General features: G+C 36.1%; 1 protein-coding gene across 48 annotated transcripts in view; it reads left to right on the top strand.

Moving 5' to 3' along the window:
* FTO (FTO alpha-ketoglutarate dependent dioxygenase) overlaps nt 1-21,037 on the top strand; it is a 223,412-nt gene that overhangs the window by 115,923 nt on the left and 86,452 nt on the right. For 11 of the 48 annotated variants that reach the window (XR_015275399.1, XR_015275400.1, XR_015275392.1 and 8 more), the window contains one exon: nt 16,039-16,139. The exons of 32 other annotated variants lie outside the window; for them this stretch is intronic. Coding sequence is in view for 2 of the 16 variants with exons in the window: in XM_086847635.1 (XP_086703761.1) it covers nt 7,627-7,651 (25 nt within the window). In the remaining 14 variants the exon portion in view is untranslated. Of the gene's footprint in view, nt 1-7,626; nt 8,635-16,038; nt 16,140-17,162; nt 17,230-21,037 lie in introns of those variants that run through there. 5 more of the 48 variants (XR_015275403.1, XR_015275396.1, XR_015275404.1 and 2 more) reach the window with 2 other exon arrangements.

Raw genomic sequence — 21,037 nt, forward strand, 5'->3', positions numbered from 1 at the left:
CAGGTGTGTTTCAAAGGTTAGAAAAGCTTGGCTGTTTTCTGTCGTCTTCAGTGAAACAGAAGGTGTGCAAGTGTGCTCCTGGTACTGTTTACAGTTTTTAAGTAAAAAAAAAACTGCAGCAGAGAGAAAAGGATTTAGATGCCCATAGTTAAGTAATATTTGTAAAGCCTATCCGAAATACAATCAGTGTCATATAGAGGTCCAGTATTAAATGTGTGTTTATACATACAACTTTTTCAAAGGATTTTAGTGCTATGTGCAAGTAACCTTGGAGCTGCCAGTTCATTTTATTTCTGATGTTGCCTGCTGGTCCCTGAAGCAGATCAACTATGGATTTTTTTTGATCTTCCATTTGCTAGGCTTTCGTTATTTTGTGGTTACAGTCACAATGTCAGCACATAAAATGTTAAACATCACTGGCCTGAAAGAAGCTTCCATTGTCTTCTACTTCTGGTGCCTGGGGATTCTTTCTAGTCTTGCAGTGGTGGTTCTGTCAGTGTAATATGTCATGAAGCATTTCTCAGTAATGACAGACATTGAATATGAGTGACAGGAACTCTGACCGAGTGAAATGGGTTCAATTACCAGAGATGTAGGGTTACCTGAGATAAAACCAAATGGTCCAATTGTGCTTGGTTTTGACCCTGTGACTCCCAACTATCCAGCGGCAAAGACAAATGCCTGATTAACCATCCCCTAACCCTCCTTTTCTGTGATAAACTTGTTTGGATTTCCTTGTCTGAATAAAAATCTAAGTGTGGCATGTTTCTAAAAGGAAATATGATAGGAAAACAATAGATACTGGTGCTAGTCATTTTCTTCTCTTACCGACACAAAACAGAAAGCTGTCATTCTATCTTGGAATGTATCTAGGACATAGTGTCCAGAAATCAATACAAGATAAATGATTGCTCTCTTAACCTCACCTTTCTTCTGCTGCAGCGGTTACGTTGCTCCTGTTCACCTGTAGCCAACCTGACGCCAGAATAAATGAGAGAACCTGCCATGAAAAGTATCTTCTTGGGGTTTTTTTTGTGTTGGAGGGTTTTTGTTGGCTGGGGGGGCAGGGGTTGCTAGTCAGTATTGAGAGCCGCTTTACACTTGTTCTAGTCGAGTGCCTACAGCTCCCAGATAGAGTTATAGCAAGCTCCCTAATTAAACTGTCGCTGTCTGCCCTCACTTGACTGCCTTTACAAAGTCATTTAACTAACAGACATTCCTGACTATTAAAGCTAGGAGCTGTGTGTCTCCAGTGCTGGAGATAAAATGAATGAAATTTGTTAATCTCCACTGACACTTGATCCTAGATGTTGAACTAACGCTGTTGCACCTGAACTTTTTCTTTATTGTAATTACTTCTCATGTTATTATTTCATGTAATAAATTGGAAGAAAATTTCAACAGGTATTAAATTATTCAAGCTGATTTATGGATGCTGAGTGAATATGACATTCATCTTGTGCATTCTTCAAAAGCACCATTCAGTGGATGTTCAGAGCTGGAGTCAAGGTTTGCACTAATAGAAAACTGTACTGAGAGAATGTATTTCCTTCATCTGAAAGGAATGCCATTTTAAAGTCTCTACCTTTAGTAATGAAGATAAATTTTGCCTTTGTGATTTTATCTACTCTTGATTTAAGCAAATACTTTGATTGAAAATTTAATACATTTTCAAATAGCACATCAAAAAAATTGCATGCCATTGGTAGAATTAGAAAGACTCAGATTACAGGGTAAAAATCAGTTCTATTTGAAGGAACAAGCACTTTAAAGGAAGACTTGTAGTTTATTTTCCATCTTCTCTATTTGTTGGTGTTCTTTTTCTGTCATAGATGAGGTTGCATCATGTTAGCTCAAGGCTCTGTACCACCTTCTGCTGCATACTTTTAGTCCTGTATTTCCAGTGTTGTGAATTTTCTATGGGGTCTTTACTGTTAATCACCTAAAAGGGCACAGCAAGGCAAAATAAAATTATTATTATTATTCCTAATAATAATTTTCTCTTCCTCCTCTTTAAGAACTCTCAGATGACCTAGTCATGGGGTTCATTTCAAAATCTTATACATAACAGGTGATAATTTATAAAGCTTTTGATTCCTTTTGATACCTGAAAGCTTTACTGTAAACTTTCTTGTAGAAAAGAGTATTTTTTAGCTTGCTTTTAATGGCTTCTTGAATCTACTTGCTGGAACAATGTTGTAATTTATTTTAGTCCTGGAAGTAGTGGATAAATATGAACTACCTTTTCACATTTTTTTGTTTGACAGGTAGTGTATCTGGTACAGTTTATTTTGCTTTGAAAAACTATTAATTGTTTTTCCATTCACAAATACTGTTTTTGCCACATATAAACAGAGCTCTAGAGAGCTTCTGCTGATTGTTAGGTGTTATCTTCCCTCTGTCCTTTACAACTAACAGCAGCCAACAAAAATACTGTGTTTACTTTTTGGAATAGGATTTGGTCATAGGATTGGATTTCTTGAAATAGATGGGTCATGACCAATGTCAGTTCTGTTCATGCCAGAAAAAGCTTGGATACAGCTCATATTTTCTGTTATATTTTTGCAGTAGATACTAATGCTGAATTTGACAGTGACTCAGCAAAAAGCTGTGTGCTTATCTACACATTCTGCAGAAGAGACAGGCATCTCCAGGAAAGTCTCACGCTCTTTCACCTGGTCATCATAATTTTTTAATTCCTCACATCTTTTCCTGCCTGTAAATTTGCATCCCCAGCACAGCTTTGGTGTCCCCATTGTGCCCACCTAAGCTGTGGCTTTCAGGTGAGAGATGTTTGGCTGCATAGCGACAGTGCAGTAAGTTTAGTGGTCTTCAGCCAGTCTTACTGTTTATTTTTCAAATAAATAAATGATTGGTTTCTTTTGTTTAGTTAATGCAAAATCCATCATATTTTGACTTGAATTTGTTCTGTTTTAAGCACACATGGTAGCCAGGCCTTTAGGGGCTGTTCAGAGAAATAGGGATGTTCAACAAATCAGCTTTTGCAGCACCAAAATACTGAACATCAGTGACAACAGCCAAAGATGGATTAAAATGCACACATCTTTATTTACAAATCTAAATAAAATATGTATCTGCAAACTTCTGTATAGTATCTATCCAAATGTCTATGTAGTAAACAGTCTGCTCTGAATACAAGAAATATTTCAATAGCATTGGAGTATGGAATACTGTAAACGCTTGCCAGTTATACATTTACATTTATTTCCTTAATTTTATTACTGTCTTGTGATTGTTTCTATGACATCCTTCCTTTGCCTTCCCTTTCCTATTTTGACCTTTTACTCATACCATTATAATATATTGTAATCTACAAGATAAATTCTGTGAAAATCAGTTATGTGGATGAGGTACCTGCTTTTTTACCCTCATGTTCCATAGCATCCAACATATTTACAAAATCTGTATCAATATATAGCAGATTCCAGTCCCATGCTGTTCTTGCCAGTGCAGCTATCCAATAAAAGTGCCTTCCACAGCTGTCAGGATGGAAGTTTGCAGGAAACCAGCCATTGCATCCCACTTGGAGCACTGCTTGTGCTCTGCTCCCCCTGAGCCTGGCGGGGCAAAGTGAACAGTGGGAGCTGTTGATCGATGGATAATATTCAGTTCCAAGCTTCCACAGCACCTTATTCTGAGGCTGACTCATTCACCAGTGTTCTATGCCATGAAAAGTCTGGGGAAAAAAACCTGGTATTTTGGCATTCAGAAGATTTAATAAGATTGTGTCTGTTGGATTATTTTACTCTGTTGTGTAAAAAGCAGTGGGTCTGGAGTTAAATGTATGTGATACTATGTCTTTTTTTTTAAAAAAAAAAAAAAAAAGATTAAAAAGATACATGTGTCCAATAGTATATTGTCAAGATTTAAATGTGAGCTAGCAAAATCAGCCTTCCATGCCAGGTACACTTTTGGGAGATTAGTTTGCACATAGTGGTTTATTCACTATTTTGGGGGGATGTGGTGTGTGTGTATGTTGTTTTTGTTTAGCAGTTGGCCTTCACTTTAATAATTACTTTAGGTAAATGAGAATAAAAATACGTACAGAGCAGGTTTTTCTCTCATTTCCTAGAGGCCCATATTTAAGACCAAGCTAGCCAACCAAAACAAACAAAAAGCTTCACCCTCTGTTATTTCTTAAACTCTGTGTCACAGGCTCTGTAAAAGAAAGCTCTGCTTAATGCAAGGTTCAGGAAAACAATGGGTTTCCTATGTCACTGTAAAGGCTACAGGTGCCATCCCCTTTGTGGCCACCTAAGGATACTTGTCTCTTCTGTGTGTAGGATTGTTAAGTAAAAAAATTTTGTGGATATTTATTGTACTGAAAAGCCGGATTTTTTTGCAGTCCTGTAAATGGTCATTTAGCTCAGTGTAAGATGACTTCTTGGGTTTCTTTCACTTCATCTTCCTTTACAAAGGTTGCCATGATAAGGTTTGCAGGTTTAAAAACACAGTTCACAAGAATATTGGAAAAAGATGGTCCACCAGATACAAGTTCAAACATGGAGAATTAGATTGAAGAAGTATTAAACTGATGGAGTAGATATATTTTTATATAGATGTCATATTATGCTGGCTCTTCAAATGTGTATTTGAGAAGGGTACAAATTTAAAGATTAGTATATGTATTCAATAGAACTACCAGGCTTTATCAATGGAATAGATACCTTGGTACTTGGAGTAGCCCAAAAGATATTTTTTAGTATTTAGTATATTTAGCTATATACTAATTAAAAATCATAGTGCAACTGTCTTATTTCTAGAATGTAATTGTGTATTTGCATATAGTAAAATTTTCTGAAAAATAGTATGAAGTCAATATTTTGGAATCTAATTGACATAGTTTTGATATTAATATTCATTGTATTAGTAGGAAATAATCTCTAAATTCCCTCAGCACATTTAATAAGGATGAAGTTTCTTTTCACAGATTCTAAAACAGTCATGTGGTCTTAGTGAAACTGCTGTATTAGCACTTCTGTAAGGTTGAATTTATTTCATTAAGAGAACAGGACATTTTCAGTGCTGTGTTTTCTGCATAACCATAAGATTTGGGAAGGATGGGTGAGCATTTTCCCTCACTGAGACTTTGATCTTGGTAGCTCTGCAAGCTAAACCAGATCTCAGTGCAACTTTGGTGGGTATCCACAAATACACACAATTCTGTTGGTTTTAAAATTCTTCTGCTTTAAGTCTGCATCCTCCTGCACTTCATCTGTGTAAATAAAGCTCCTCGTGCAAGGCGGCCAGGAAAACATATGATACCATTTGCGATTGCAGAATGCGGCATGCTGTTCTTCTGTAATTATAATGGCCTGAGCAGTGAGGGGTTGGTTAGCCTTCCTTAACAATCATTAATCTAGCGAGTCTTAGGTACAGTGGCCCATCTTGGAGAACAGCAGTCCTTGGCATGAGGCAGCTCGGGCTGCGGGTTTGTTGTGAGCGAGGGATAGCCGTGTTTGTTACCTGCTGCTGCTCGCCGCTCCCTCCGGAGTCTGGGAGGAGGCTTCTGCTGTCTCCTGATTGCTGCTTGCTCTCTCGCTTGTCCCTTTATTTCTCCTGGTTGTGAAAGTTTCTTTCTGTGTGACTGGGAGTCTGTTTAGCAGACCATATTGCAAGTGAAGGTGCATCGTTTGTTGCCTGATTTTGGCAACGCTGGGCAGTCAGCTGGGATGTAATTAAGACTCTGAGAACAGGCTGTCTTCTCCACAGGAAGGGCATGTTAGATGTTGCTGGGATTTGGGGCTGTCAGTTTGGCCAAGGCTGGAAACTGAGAGCTAGGGACAGTGATCTTTTCTTTCATTTATAATCCCTTTATGTACAGTGTATGCACTTGGCAAAGTTTACATATAACCTAGTGGCTGGAGCTTGCAAGCCAGTGTGGCTGAATTAGCATATGTTACATGTATATTTTAGTAATATTTTAAAGCAAGTGCAAATTTCCAAAGTGAATTATGCATGTATGACAGAAATAGGGTTGTGTTGCATTGGGTGTCAAATCCCACAACTTTTTGTCAAGACCATGGATTTTACATTAAAAAGGCAGAGAGACTAAACGAGGTAAAACAGTTTTAATTTTTAACAGTTTGTTCCAGCCCAAGGAACTGCTCTCTGACAGTTATAACTGACATTTGAATAATTGGATTAATTCAGAGAGGGGCAAATCCGGTATTGATGGCTGTGCTTGTTCTATATATTTTTTAACTTGGTGGAGGAGCCAAATGGTTTAATTATTTAAAGGACACTTCTTGCAATATAAAATACTGCTGTTTTCAAACTTTGGTCTAAAATCAAGGTGTAAAAATATTTGCATTATTTCATTCTTTACATATAAAAGCTTAAGAAGAAAAAAAGAAACTTATTGCTTTGTGGTTTTTAAACCAAAGTAAAGAAAAACGAGAGAGGCAGAAATTATCATTTGTGGCCCAAAGCACCAGAAATGGAGATGAGCCTGATTTAGTCAAGTAGATTCCAATCTTTTTTAAGGAAGTGTAAACCCTCAATAATAATCACATTATGCTGCAATTGCATGATATTCAATCAACATCATTGCAAAAGGACAGTTTCCAGTTTCCTTAAGCTAATAGGATATTTCTTCTTTTATTCAGACTCCCTTTTTTGTTTGTTTGTTTAATGAGAAATTTAAATTCACTGAAGTAAATGGTTTTACTGTGCTGAAAACCAAGGCTAAGAAGGCTAAATATTGTCAGGGGCAGTTCAGAACACCGGTTTGGTTCTGGCTGTTTACCCAGCAGGACATAAAGAGTATTAACACTCAAGGAGAAAATGTGAATTCGCAGCTTAAGAAATTAACACCCTGTAAATGAAGTATGAAACATGCCTATGAAATGTCACATGCATATATGGATGCATGTATGATTTTAGACAGGCAGAAGTGCTTTTTTAAAGAATAGTGCAGTCTGCTTTGGTTTTGTTAGTTTATGCTGCAAAACAAGAAACATCTTTCTTAAGCATTCCTAGCTTCCAGACTGTATTTATATGTCATACTATCTCAAATTCTGCTAACATAATAATGTTTTCCAAAAGGTTTGTTTCAAAATATTTATGTATAAATAACCAAGTGAAATTTGAAAGTGTCTGAGTGAATTCTAAATTTTTATTCTTGGATGGTAAGGAAGTATTATTTAAAGTGAATATTATTTCAAGTGAATTTTGTAAATTGGCATCCTTAGGAGTCTCTGGATAGTCCTCAAATGTTTTATCATTTGATTCACAAACAAGACAGTTCAGCTTTCCTGTACCCAGACTATCATTCCTTTGGGAATACTCAAAGCCTTTTAAAATTGTGAGGGTTTTGGTGTTGGTTTTGTTTTGGGTTGTTGGTTGTTGTTTTCTTTTTTTCTGGGTCAGTCTAAGGAAGTCCCAGGAGTGAAGTTGCCATCTGTCCTCTATATTAAAAGAATCTTCTATATTATATACCTGATGGTCTTGTCCCAGAGATAAATGTTGATAATTAAAAGAACAGCATTTGTCCTTTATTCTGAATTAAACATTCTTTCCTACAAACAGTTACAAAACTTATGAACAATTTTTAGGTTCTTTAAGCTCCTATTTTATACTCTCTGTCCTTTTTTCTCATTACAGAGTTTCGATAAGTATTGGCAAGTAAATCAAATAGTTTATTAATCTGAGCATGTGCATGTATGATTTAAGGTAAGCATTAGCAACGCTGAGTACAGTTGAGCTGTAGATAAATTACTGTTACAGATAACTCTGTCTTGTGGTAGAGAGCAGGGAAAGCCATGGGTTGAGAATGAGAGATTTACATAAACCAGACACTAATTTGGGGAATGTTTCCTCCATATAAATTGCAAGTTAGAGACTCCACCTTTCCCCCTTCAGGAAAGGTATCTTCTTCATTGTATGAACTTCCTTCCCCAGCACAGATTTGCCCAGGAACAATTCTGCATCTTTACACTTCAGCCATAGCTCATTAGTGGCCATAGTTGCTCCCAGTAGTCCCTCCTTTCAGAGCATCGTGGTGCACACATGGCCTGAATACCAAGTACTTCTCTTCTGAATATCACACTCATGCAAGTCAAAATTAATAATTTTTAAGTAGCATCCTTGTTTGTTGTTGTAATATTCTCTCCATTTGTGCCTTTAAGACAATAAGGTAAAGAATATGTCTGTCAATAAGAGTGGGGGAAGAAGGATGCTGTGAAGTTTCTGTAATAATCTGTTGTGCTGCTCTCTTTCCCCCATGGTGAGCAACACCAAGCCAGGTCAGACCAGAAACCTTTCTAGCTCAGTGCCACACAGTGAGGGACAATAGCACACAGCAAAAGAAAAGGAAAGTAAAAAAAATGGGGATAAGTGATTTTCTCTCTGGATATTAACCTAGCCCAAATAACTTGTGGCTAGCAGAATTTCTGAGGCAAAGGTGGTATATTTAATGGGCCTGAATAGATATTTGTTCTCAGTGAATTTATGCAATAGCTTTTCAATTATGTGGGCTTTTAATAGCCTTGCTAATCTTTTCTGAGCTGTGGCTCTACATGCTAAAGATTATAACCACAGCCCACCCCACTCCCTCCCCCACCCAAAACCCAACACAAACCACCAAAACCAAAAATTCCACAAAACCAAAAATCCCCCCCAAACCAAAAGTCCTATCTCCTTTTGATAGTTTGCTGCTTTTATAAGAAAAGAATAAAAACTAAATTCCCTAGATAAAGTTTGGGGGTTGGGTTGGATTGTGTTTTTTTGTTCATTCATGAAATTAAGTAATTTTTCATACAGAGTCCTCTATGCATCAGGCTTTTTTGTCTTTCTTAATTGTACTGTATTTGCTTTGAGGCAGGGACCAAAACTATTTAGTTCTTCATGTTTTGCCACCTAATCATATCCAAACTCTACCACATTCATATAAAGTGTTTCCTTTTTCTTCCTAGTTTGAATGTGTTTTTTATTTCTAATTTGTCTAAAAGAGGCTCTGTATTTTCTGTGAAGTGAAATGTCAGACACAGGATTAATAATTGTTTTCACAACACAGTACAAGTCTAGTATCTGCTGTTCTGATCTAAAATTGTGTCATTAAGCATACAAGGTGGAACTGAAGTCAGGTCAGAGTTTATTTACCTGCCTTAGGTAAATGAATGAAGACATTTATGATCTCTCTGCTGAGCAGAATACTGGTGTTGATGTATCAGTGTACATGTGAAGGAAGTTCACAAGTATCTGTTCTAAACTGAGGTTATTCTGTCTGGCATACCTTGGATATAGAAAACATGCAGAAGTTAAATTCAGGAGCTGTGCTAGCAAGACTCCTACTTATAAACAGGCCAATGAAGAATTATGTAGAATTTTATCTTAATATTTAATTCAGGAGGCTTGTTTGCATACAGTGACTTTCATTTCATTTTAGTGCCAGACCATCAGCAATCAAAAATTTTATACTGACTCCTAAAAACTTCTGTGCAGCTGTTCTGTGTATTTCTGCCACAAACCAGTATTTTATTAAGATAGAAACTGTTAAGTTTTAGTTACTGATGGTTTTCTTTCAGTAATTTTTAAAAATTATATATTCAAAATGTCAATCATCTGTAAAGCATGGAAATGTGTTAACATTTATTACTGCTTTTTTATTTGCTCTGATTGCCATATGTAGTCGGTTACTAAATTTTTGGGTAATCACTTTGCTTCATGTGAACATAAAATATTTTGTAGGTCCGTAATGGCATAATATTAGTCAAATGTGTGCTGTATACAGATCCTGCTATTCCACCTTTTACTTCTTTCATTCCCATAGAGGATTCCTGCTTAGCAATTTTGGGTGCAGGGAGTTTCCTGCTGATGATATGCATACAGGACATGTATTTTCATGTAGTGATAAATGGCTTAATTTAATCTATGTTCTTAAGCTCCTTAAAAGTTACTTTTTCAATTTCTGATATCGAGTTTTGCTTTAGTGTATGTGAAGTGGCAGTGCCTAACTGATGAATGACCTTCCAGAGCATATACAGGATTGTTTGTCTCTTCTTAAATTCATTCCTTGCAGATTTTGTTTTAGACATTATGCATCTATGTGATGCTATCATCTATATGATTACCGAAAACTTAATTTAAACAAAATCCTGTTCCCCAGCAGTTTCTAATGCACCAGGTTTTGTTGCCTTAACAATCTTTTTTCATTAATATTGATTAAACTGTAAAGGGTTTTATTGCTGTTAATGGGGGGCACATTTTAAATTTTAGATCATTAACATTTAAATAGATTTTAATTGTTACATTTAACAAATTTATGCAGGTAAAGATTCAATTTCTTCAATTAATTTACATTTACATGTTCAGAGATCTTTCACTAGGGCTATTCTCATAAAACTTTAAGGGTCCCAGAAGGATCTCTCTATACTTAAATTCTTTTCATTTTATCCCTGCTACTCTCTCTGTATTGTCTTTGAAATTACTAGGCTTATTTCTGTGTGCTACTTAATAAAATAACATTTCTTTTAGCCTTTTAGGGGGAGGTGTGTTTCAATAGACTTATATACAAAGAATTAAGTGACATTTATGTATATGAGTGAATTCTAAATTTTACAAGTTTTGGATTTGATTATCTTCTCCATTGTGCCGTGCATGGGGAAAAAGAAGTACTTGCTTCTTTGATGTAACATGCAAATCAGTCAAATAATTCCTGGGACTCCTTTTCCATCCCCATAAGTTCCAGAAATCCAAATGAAAATAGATAAACTTAGTTTGGTCCTCTATCAAATACAACAAAGGAAAATTCAGAAAGATGGTGTTATGTCTTCCTTGACCTCGGTCTGGCATTTCTCTGGAAGCATTTTATCCTGGGGGTAGCCACTTTCTGTGCAGGTTATAAGTGCATAGGGTAAGTTTTTATCAGTTTGGTAAAAAGCCACATGTTTTACTTTATCAAAATAACTGACTTGCAGGATATCAAAATAAAACATGAAGCAAGGACATGAAAGACAGAGGTGGTGAACATCTTTTGTCTTAATGAACATGAGTACAAGTATCTCTTGCAATATTAAATTTCACCAAGAAGAGAGACAAATTTCTTAATTTTCTTAGAAACATCCAGATCAGCTCATAAGTATGCCCCCAAATAAATTACTAGTGAAGATTATATGTGACACATTTTATATTTCTAAATGTTATTGTGTGTCTTGAAGTAATTTTCTGAATTACCTAACCCAACATGGAAAATCAGGGACCCAAGGGATTTTAGAAGATGGATCAGTCATTTGAAGTTTTTAATATGATAAGAAATTTGCAGAGTTGTCAGGGGCATGTTATGAGTTTGACAGTGGGGTCAAATCAAGATACAGCAAAGTGTTAATTATGTTGGAAAGCAAAAGTTTAATGCATTCCATATGAAGGAACTGGTCACCTGGGCAGATGAGTGGACCAAGAATGGGATGGGGGGACAAGGACCCATTACCATTAGATGATAAAATGAAAGTGTGGAAGAGAATATCAAATTAACATCAAATTAATCTTAAATGCTCAGACACAAACACATTTTTAGGATTTTGGGCCCAGCAAGATTAAGGGCAATAAAGGAGAATAAAGGTACATGGACATAGTAAAGGCTCTAAAATTTTTCAAGGCAATTATTAGACCATTTAATGGAAGTGATTTCTGTGGATCAAAGGTGGTCCAAGTGGAGGTGACCAGAAAGGAAGCTGATAGAAACTTGACACAAAGGTAGTAAATGGATATTCAGTGTATATAAGAGGAATAACAATGGAAGTGAACACTGAAAAGGAAATTGAGACCTAAAATACCATTTTACTCATGATAATGAAACTTAGTGTTTTGGGAGGATTTTGCTGATAAGGAGTGAATAGATCACTGAAAGAAAAAAGCAATTGACCTGAAGAGGATAGGAAAGTTCATATAATTTTTAGTTGAGGACGCACTATTGGAGTATACTGACCACTAATGAACAAAAGCATATACATACCTTGAGGGTACCTTGTCTTGTGTTCTGAAAGGCAGCTTGTGTCAGGGGGTGGAATGTTTGTCCTGGTCCTTATTTATCCTGTCAGACAGCATTGATTTTAGTTGTGTAGGAGGTACTAGAGAAAAAACCCTACAGCTCCACCATGCTGGCACTTACTGATGCAAGATTACCAGAGTTCTCTGAAGGACTGTTGGCTTCAGTTCTGGCAGCGTTCAGAAATGCAGTTATTGTTTGTGAGGGGCAGAAACTCACTTGAAAGTGTGAAACTCACTTGGAAACTGAAAAAGAATTTAAAATAATTCTCCACTGGGTCAGTTTCTTGACTCTGATAATCAGTGTTCTACATGGCCCCCTCCAAAAAAAGAAGTTGCAGAATTATATATTTGTAGAGGAAACAGAGCAAAGTTAGAAAGTGATAGAAATTATCTCACAGCATAAATACAATTCAAAACAAAGTGCATTTCCCTCCCAGAAACAAGAATATAAAAATGTTTTTCTTCAGCTTTTTTGCTGAAGAATTTGCTTTTCCATATTTATGATTCTACATCTGTCCATTACCAAATGCAGACATGATTTTATTCATTTAAGACAGGAGACAATCTGATTTCCAAGAAGGCAAGTCTTCCATATTAAAGCATCATGTTAGTCTTGGGCTTCTGCTAGTGTGAAAATAAGAATGTTTGTTGCTGAGGGACTGAGATCTCCACATAAAATATCTATGAAGGAAATAAATATTTTAAAATGCAAGCACTAAAGTGGTATTGGCACTTCAAAATAGGGTCAGAGGCTGATTCCTCCGTTAGAAGTGTCAGTATTCTAATGCTTGTGACTACACAGACTGAACCTTTCATGATAAAGTAATTACTGTTGATTTTTTTCCAATGGAAAAAACACACAGTTCTTTTTTCATTCAGATCACAAGTTTTCAATAAATAGTGATGCAGGGCCTCATGTTACGTGAAAATGGAAGTTTTTCAAAAGCTGAATTATTCTATCCAGACCGCACAGAAGAGAACACCAGAATAACGTTTGCCTGGCAAGTTAATTCATGTTTCTTTTAATGAAGATAATTTATTTAAAATAGCATAGAATAAGCTGTGCTTTTGCAAGATAAATGTGTCTTTTTCCAGATGATCTAGATCTCATAAGAAACATGTAAAAATGTACTTCAGCCTGTATGTACTCAGCCTCAGTGCACAAAAGGAGAGGTACTTGGAAGCCAGGAATTCCTTCAGCCCACTGTCATCAGCTCTGACTTCTCTCTGTTCTAGGTAGCACAAAGGATGCAGGAGACCAAACCTTTGCTTCAAAAAACTGCTTGGTGATATTATTTGAGCTGTCTTTTTAAGACAAACTGATAATAAATAATAGGATTTTCCAGTAGTCCTATTTCCTTCTGATGAACAACAGCAATGAGCTGCTTCCTGGCTTTGCATTTTCCCCCAAAATTGCTTTGTGCCTTAAAGCACATGTTTTAGTTTTAACTTTTGGTTTCAAGGTCACATTTTTGTACAGAATCAAAATGTTTATTATTCATTAAGTAATTGTATGTAAATATTAAACTTCTGGTATGTGTCATGTCTGGATGCATAAAAGCAAAAGAGTATTAATAAAATAGAATGAAAGAATACAGATTTTGAGGACCCTAAATGGGAATTTCACTTGGGTCCTGAGCTCAACACTTACTGAGTACCTGTAATTAAATGCTGAGCAATTTGAACTTCTGCTGACCTTGGAACTGAAGTTGTTTCAAATGTGTCTCTTATCATTTTAACAACCCTCCAGTTTCTCTTGCAAATGACATATGGTTTTGGGTAAGTTGGAAGGTTGAATACCTTGTGCTTTTACTTACCTTGTCCTGCACTCAGACTGCTGGCAGATGAAACACATGTTCAGCTGTGATACTCCTTAGAGTTTGCTGGAGTTCAAGACTAAAATAACAAAGAGGAGGAGAGGGTGGTTTAGCAGGGAATGGCCACCTCAAGTCAGTCTGGTTAGATTGCTGCTGCTTGCAGTGTCAGCAGAGCCAGCTCACAGACAAAAACACTTCCCAGGTGACATTTGGGTGTTTAGATTAGATGTTAGGAATGAGATTCTTCCCTGTGAGGGGGATGAGCCTCTGGAATAGATTTGCAGAGAAGCTGTGACTGCCCAGTGCCTGGAGGTGCTCAAGGTTGGAACAAGATGATCCTCAAGGTCACTTCTAACCCAAAGCACTCTGTAATTCTATAATTTTATTACTATTGTTAACTGTTTAATAAAAAAATAATTTGTTAGGACAAAAAAGGCCTGCTTTTACATGTTCCTACCAAGCTCTGCTCATCACCTTGTTGAACTTCAATTAGTCATATGCAGCCTAACAAGTACATAGAAATGTAATAAGATACAAAGAATAGTCTCTAGCAAAGTGTAGATGTACACACAAAACCTACAAAAGAGTTGGATCTTGGCAGTAGATATAAATTTCATAATCTTATTATCCACCTACACAAGCTTGTACAAGTACCTTGGATGGAAAAGCATGCAGATGGCAAACTCTATAAAAGTGTGAACAAATAAGGTAATTAAAAGATAGGTTTTATTGCAGATAAAAATATATGATTGCTTTTCCCCTCAAATGGTACTCCAATAGAAGTCACAGCTATTTGCATGCAATGCAAATATTTTAATACAAAACATTACCACTAGCTGAAGTTCCTGAGAGTGATGGTAGGAATACAGAATGCTGTATTTGTGTTTCCTTTTCCAGACTGTCTCACATGCTTGGATGTACCTTACCAATGCAAGTCACCCTTTTGTGTCCAGGCTTTAAGATTTTAGCCCTTTCTGGTAAATAAGTTTGTAATTAAAATTAGAATTATTTTTCCCTGATTAAATAATCAAGGAGAGTTGATTCCAGTCTTTCCACTGTACTCACATTATTATTATTAGTCACTCAGATTTATGTCTAGTAAATTTATGTTTGCTTACATAGAAATAGAAGTAAATATGGTATCTATTCTGAGGACCACAATTCTCTGCTAAAAATAAAAAAAAAGCGTACTCAGGTTAAATGTTAGGATGTGATTTCTGCTTCCAGACAATTCAGACAGGTCTGTCTAAAACTATAATCAAGTTGAATGTATTGCACTGGTATTCTAATATCCAATTTGGGATTTTGCTGCATAAACTCTAGTAGAGTATGGCTAATCTTTATGAGACTGAAAGTCTCTGTATAAACTCCCTGAATTCTCCTCCATGTGTCTCTGCTAAACTGAGATGTGTCTTCTGGCTGAGTTGTAGAGACATTAAATTACTGAGTAAATCAATACAGTGCTGTTATGTCACTATATCTTTTTCAAAGAGCAGCTCAAATTTTGTGTGCTGTAGCTTTGATCCCTTTCATTTAATTCTAAGAACACTTGTTATTATAGTAACTGTTGTTTGTATGTTATTTTAGCTTTTTACTTAAGTAGCTATTTAGCAATTTAAATGAAAATGTAATTGGGTTACATCTGTTTTACATGCATGTAATACCACGCAGATGTAAACTTATATTAAAACCATATTTTCTTTTTGGCAAAAAGACATAAAAATAGAATTGTAGCAATCATGCAATACATCTTTTTTTTTTTTTTTTTAAGTAGTGTACACAAGATGTATTCCAGTGTTTATGTTGTGATGGTAACAGCCCTTTCTATTTTTATGAGAGCTAACTGGTATAGCTGTACAAGGACAAGTACAGTGTTATGCTGGTGTAAATCCAAAGGAACTCCATTGAAGTTAGTTAAAATTCCTTACCAAACTTATCAGTTTCAATAACTGACTCTTTCCAGAGTCAAATTCCACACCAAGGATCTCCACTGAAATAAGAAATCTTTCTGAGACTACACAGTTATGAATGACACTGATATTTAGCTTCCAATAGTTTTATTTTAAAGAAAGATGAACTTCTTGCTGGCTGCTCTTACAAAATGCTGAGTGCCCTCAGCTGCTGTTGATTTTGATAGGGTTGTTTTCTACTCTATAGAAAGAGAGATAAAAGATATGGATTCAATTCCAGCTTTCTCTCTGCTTTTGTACAGGTACTTAGGGAAGGTACTCAATGTCTCGTGCTTGTTGTTCTGAAGTGTGAATTTGGCCCAAGTAAGGACTTCAAGATTGTCTCGGAAGAGTATTTAAGCAGGTAATTTACAAAGTACCAATGAAAAGCTGGTAGGAAACCACAGAGAGTCAGTATTAAGGTATTGTTTCTCAGTTGTGCCCTGTAACTCTGCTACAGTTTGTTTACTACAAGGTTGGTATTTCAGGAGAGAGTAATGGATTTATTCTGAACAATCTGTAATGATCCACTCAAAATTATGTTCTCCAAACACTTGATTTGTTTTCCCTTATTTGTTTGAATTAGCTAAGCCTGGGACTTCATGAGATGTCCACAATCCAAGTCTTGGTTAAAAATTATTACAAAGTAGTTTTGTAAATATTGATCAGATTTTTGTGAGCATATAGAGTAAACATCTACTTTTAAAACGCTTTTCCCACATACACACTGTAACTCCTAAGTTTTATCATTTCATGGAATTTATCTTTTGCTTTTGTATTAACTGAGCCGGCCCAGTTAACTTTGATGTATAAGATACTCTAAATTTTCTTCATGAGTCTGCCATAGAAATTGATGGATGCAGAAATCTTTAATTCCTACGTGCAGACTTCAGTTAATTGTTTGTCTGTTATGCAGTTAAGAGTTGGACTCAAAGATCCTTGTGGGTGCCTTCCTACTTAGAATATTCTGTGATTATACATATGGTATGTACAGAGGATGGTAATATGAACAGAAAAGAAACACAAAGAAGTTTTGTAAGTTTTGTCAGGTCAAGACTGGAAGCTGGGATGGTCCACATATTTCCTCTTCCTTTCTTTCTGCATGGAAATATTTTTTTTTTCCTTTCAGTGCCATTCTCCTTCCCTGTGGACTGGGCTGTGAAGCACTTGCCCTCGAGTTGAGATAATGATTTATAGAAATACATGTATATAGATGTATGAATATACATAGAGAGATGTATACATACAAATGTATAAATATCTATCCAGGGATATATATATATATATATATATATATACACACAATTTTAAAACCTCTTGAGTTTTAAGAATTTCATGTGGCCCAAAGCCATGCTGTCAGTAGTGTAGCAACTGTCTCGGTTTGCAGACTGCTGGTGCCAAGGGCCGTCAGCTGCTGCTGCTGCTGGGGATAACTCCACTCTGCACCTCTCAAGGTATTTGCAGACTGGGTAAACTCTACAGAGAATGATTCAGTGTTAACTCACATGGTGACTGCCTGTGTGATTTATGGAGATTTTCAGTAGGAACTTGGTATGTACAGTGGATTCTTTCTGTTTCTGTCTCCTTCTGGACAGCCGTACCTCCATTTATTCCATATAAGAAATAGCTGCCTGTGCTTGGCAAGGAAAGCCATCTCAGAGATGTGGTGGGGAGGCTTAGAAACGCTAAGTACTTTCTCCTGGATCCACAGCTGCTCCAGCCATGCTACCCAAGCATTCCCTCTTTTGGCAGTGAGACAGAACATGTTCCTAACCTGCCCTTTTATGCCAGTCTGATGTAATGCTTGTGGTAAATAAAAATCATTGTAGTTGGGAATTAACGTTAACTTTGATTACTGACACCTCAAGTTGACTAAGACAGATCTCTGATTATTAGAATTTTTATGACAGTCTTACAAAGATACTGAATATATTTTAAGTTAAATGTATTGAGTGGAGGGTGAGAACATAGTTACACAATTAATAATAATTATTGAAGCACCTGATGTGGCATGTAACATCTTTTCCTTTATGCTGTGACAACTTCCTGTGCTGAAGAGGTACATGAGTGTCTGTTACAACTGCCAGGGTGGGAAAAGAGCACTGAAACTTGGACTCAGTATCAGATCATGTTTCACTAACAGAACAAGATTGATTTATTGTGTTACATCAGGGTTAGATGGACCTAGCACAGCTTCACCACATGCTATTTCATTCCCTTGTCTACTAAGTATGCAAGTACAAACAGCTTTAACACAATTCTTTACCTAGAAACAAGCCTGAGGCTTCATCCAAATACTTTTAACATATGAAAATTGAGCTGCTTTGAACTTGTATGTTTTTGATAACTGCTTGGTATGCTTCCTGGAGGATCACCTGTAGGCTTTTCTTTCCAAATCCTAATCCCTTTGATTAAGTGCCAGGACAGATAGCTCTCATTGAATAACTTCAGTCTCGTAATTCTTCCTTCATTCAGAGTTGAAAGGGAGCTGCTCAAGCTTCAATAGGTAAATCCTCAGATTTAGTTAAAGTAATTCAGACACTTAGAAACTGAAATTGTTTTGTTCTGAAGCAGGGTTCAGATGGGCTACTGAACATTTACATACCACTTGCTGCCAGAAGCTGTAGGATGAAAAAAAAAAAAAAAACCAAACAAATTTTTTAGCAAGAAGGATTAAGAGTAGGCAAACTTCGAGAACCAAACATTAAAGACAACCTGGCATGGAAATTTAAACCCAGAAATAGGAACAGAGTTACTTTGCTTGACTGCTCTTGTGGGTTTTTTTTCTGCAAGATCAGACTATGATGCTGGGCTAAACATTCCATTCCTTCCTTGGCCCTTCTTGTCAGAAACTACCAAAATAGGGAATAAGCAGGAGAAAAAAAAAATCCTTCGTCTTTTTATCTTTACAAGTATGCCTGCTGGGAACAAACCTGAGCCAGTTCAAGATTCTTCTATTTAAAAGTGTTTGTGGCAGACGAGTATGACGGGGAATTAGAACTAAACCTGTTAGCTGCTGATATCTGGGGAAATAGACCTATCTATTGCACATACAGTTTTGCACACGTCAGTTTGCCTATGTGCATAATGAAGCAGTTTTCTCTGTGGAGGACTTGCTGTTCACCTAGGAAATGAGAATATTTCCACATGAATAATTTGCTTTGGTTAATTCTAATACAGCCAGAAATGGAGCAGAACAATTAGAGAAACTACACTCAGTTTGTGTGATATGGATTTTCATAGTGCCTTCATCCTGAAAATTTGTTATATTTAGAAGAATGCAACCTGCCAAAATAATGCATGAAACTGAGTATTGTGGCACTGTCCTGAAGAGCTGCCCACTCTGTGAACAAGAGCTGGGGCTTCCATGGCTATAAGGAGTTTATAGTTAAGCAAAACCCCTTGGGTGACTGTGCACTTTGTTAGCATTTAGGCTTTCAGTCAGATCCTTTTGCCTCTTTGCCACCAGATTGTTCCAAAATATTCATATGCAGTCATTTACACTTGTAGGTAAAAAAAAAGTTAAATTCTTATACTGCCTCCATTATTAGTTGTTGTCATGGCAGGCAGGAGAGTTATTTCTGCAGCTCTTTGGCAGGTCAGATGTGTGAGCCATTTGAAGATGAGGTTTTACCATGACAACAAACCACCACTGGAATTAAGTGTGGGCCTTAAACACGACAAGATTAGATTAAAAATTAGGAAACATGTAAAGAAAGCCAGCCCCACAAGTCTGGGGTACTTCTGGCTGTTCAGATTGCTTTCCATTGGGACAGTAAAGTTCAACTTGATTTTTTTCTTTTAAGAATACTGGGGGTTTTTTCTAATCATATCCCACATATCATGAGATTTGTGATTGAGTTACAGCTCAGCTGCATCATTACAGTTAAGTCTGGAAAAAGAATGGAATGGTATCCAGCTGCAACTAATAAGCAAAAGCAAGGATGGCATAAATGAGCTAGAATTTATAAAGACACAAGTGCTAATTTCTTCAATCTAGAAAATAATTACATAGGGTAGAGGATTAGGATTTCAGTCTTTCCTGGGAGATCTTTCTGCAAACAGAAGAGCAACACCTATGGTCTCAAATCAGTGTTACGTCCAGACAAGTTCATCTCAGTCTAACATTATGAGGTCTAGCTTATTATTTTATTCCTTAAACTAATTTAATAAATGAACCCAGTAGGTATTAGATTTGTTATTAGGCAATGACAACTTGAGGGTTCTGGTTAATAAGATAAAAATAAAGTAGTTTGGTTAAATAAACTTTGAAGCAGAAAGCCTGAAGGCCTCTTGTTATTACCTCATTAACAAGAAATGCCATTAAGTTATTATTATTATCCTGTAATGGTTCTCCTCCTTATCACTCTTGCATTCTGATCAGCAGGGATATTTAATGAAATAGCAATAAATTTTAAGAAATTACATGTACCAAGGCAAGACTATAAACTAAAAATGGAAATAGAAAGATTTAACTTTTGAACATACACTTTTTAAATGGGAAAAGATTCTGCATGTTCTTACAACAAAGCTTTGGAATGAAAGCACAAGTTTATGACACATTTTATTAGACCTGTAAATCTGAAAGCTTAGCTGTAGTTTTTAATTTTTATTTTGCCTCCATAACTATTTTTATACCCTCTTTATAGTTGACTGGTCCAAATAAGTTCTGCTAGGAGTCTATGCCCCATTAGTCTTCTGTAATAAAATGTGAACCTAGCTAAAATAAAACATGATGCCTTAAGAGCAATTAAGAATGGTCTTTTGTAGATAACTGTAACATGAAATACAATCACTGTTTTTATTAATGGATTTGGGAAAAGCAGCTCAGTGATTTATAGAACAGAAAAGGGTTATTTTACATTTCTATTTCTTTTATTTTATGTCTCACTCCTCTGAAAACCTTTTAAGACTCCTGAAATAATCAAAATCTGTGTTTCTAATGTTTATCATGTTAATGTGAACCTTGGTATCCATTTTATTTAGGTAGTGCTAAGATGTCAGCTAAGAAGATGTCCTTTTTTTGCTGTTACTCCATTCCAAAAAGTGTTGGCTTTGAAAGAAAATCTTGTTGAGTGTTTTATAAGACTGATAAAATGTAAAAGCTGTGCATTGTACTTATAAATGCAGGATTTGAAGGACACAGACATAATCTACTGGACATTGTTTGAACACAAAGCAGAGCATTTAATTAGCAAATAGTTTCTTAAAAGGTATAAACACAGTTGACACATGTCTTTCTAATTGTATAATAATTATTTC

The sequence above is a fragment of the Cyanistes caeruleus genome, chromosome 12 (genome assembly GCF_971803275.1).
Source record: "Cyanistes caeruleus chromosome 12, bCyaCae1.hap1.1, whole genome shotgun sequence".
Classification (NCBI taxonomy): Eukaryota; Metazoa; Chordata; class Aves; order Passeriformes; family Paridae; genus Cyanistes; species Cyanistes caeruleus.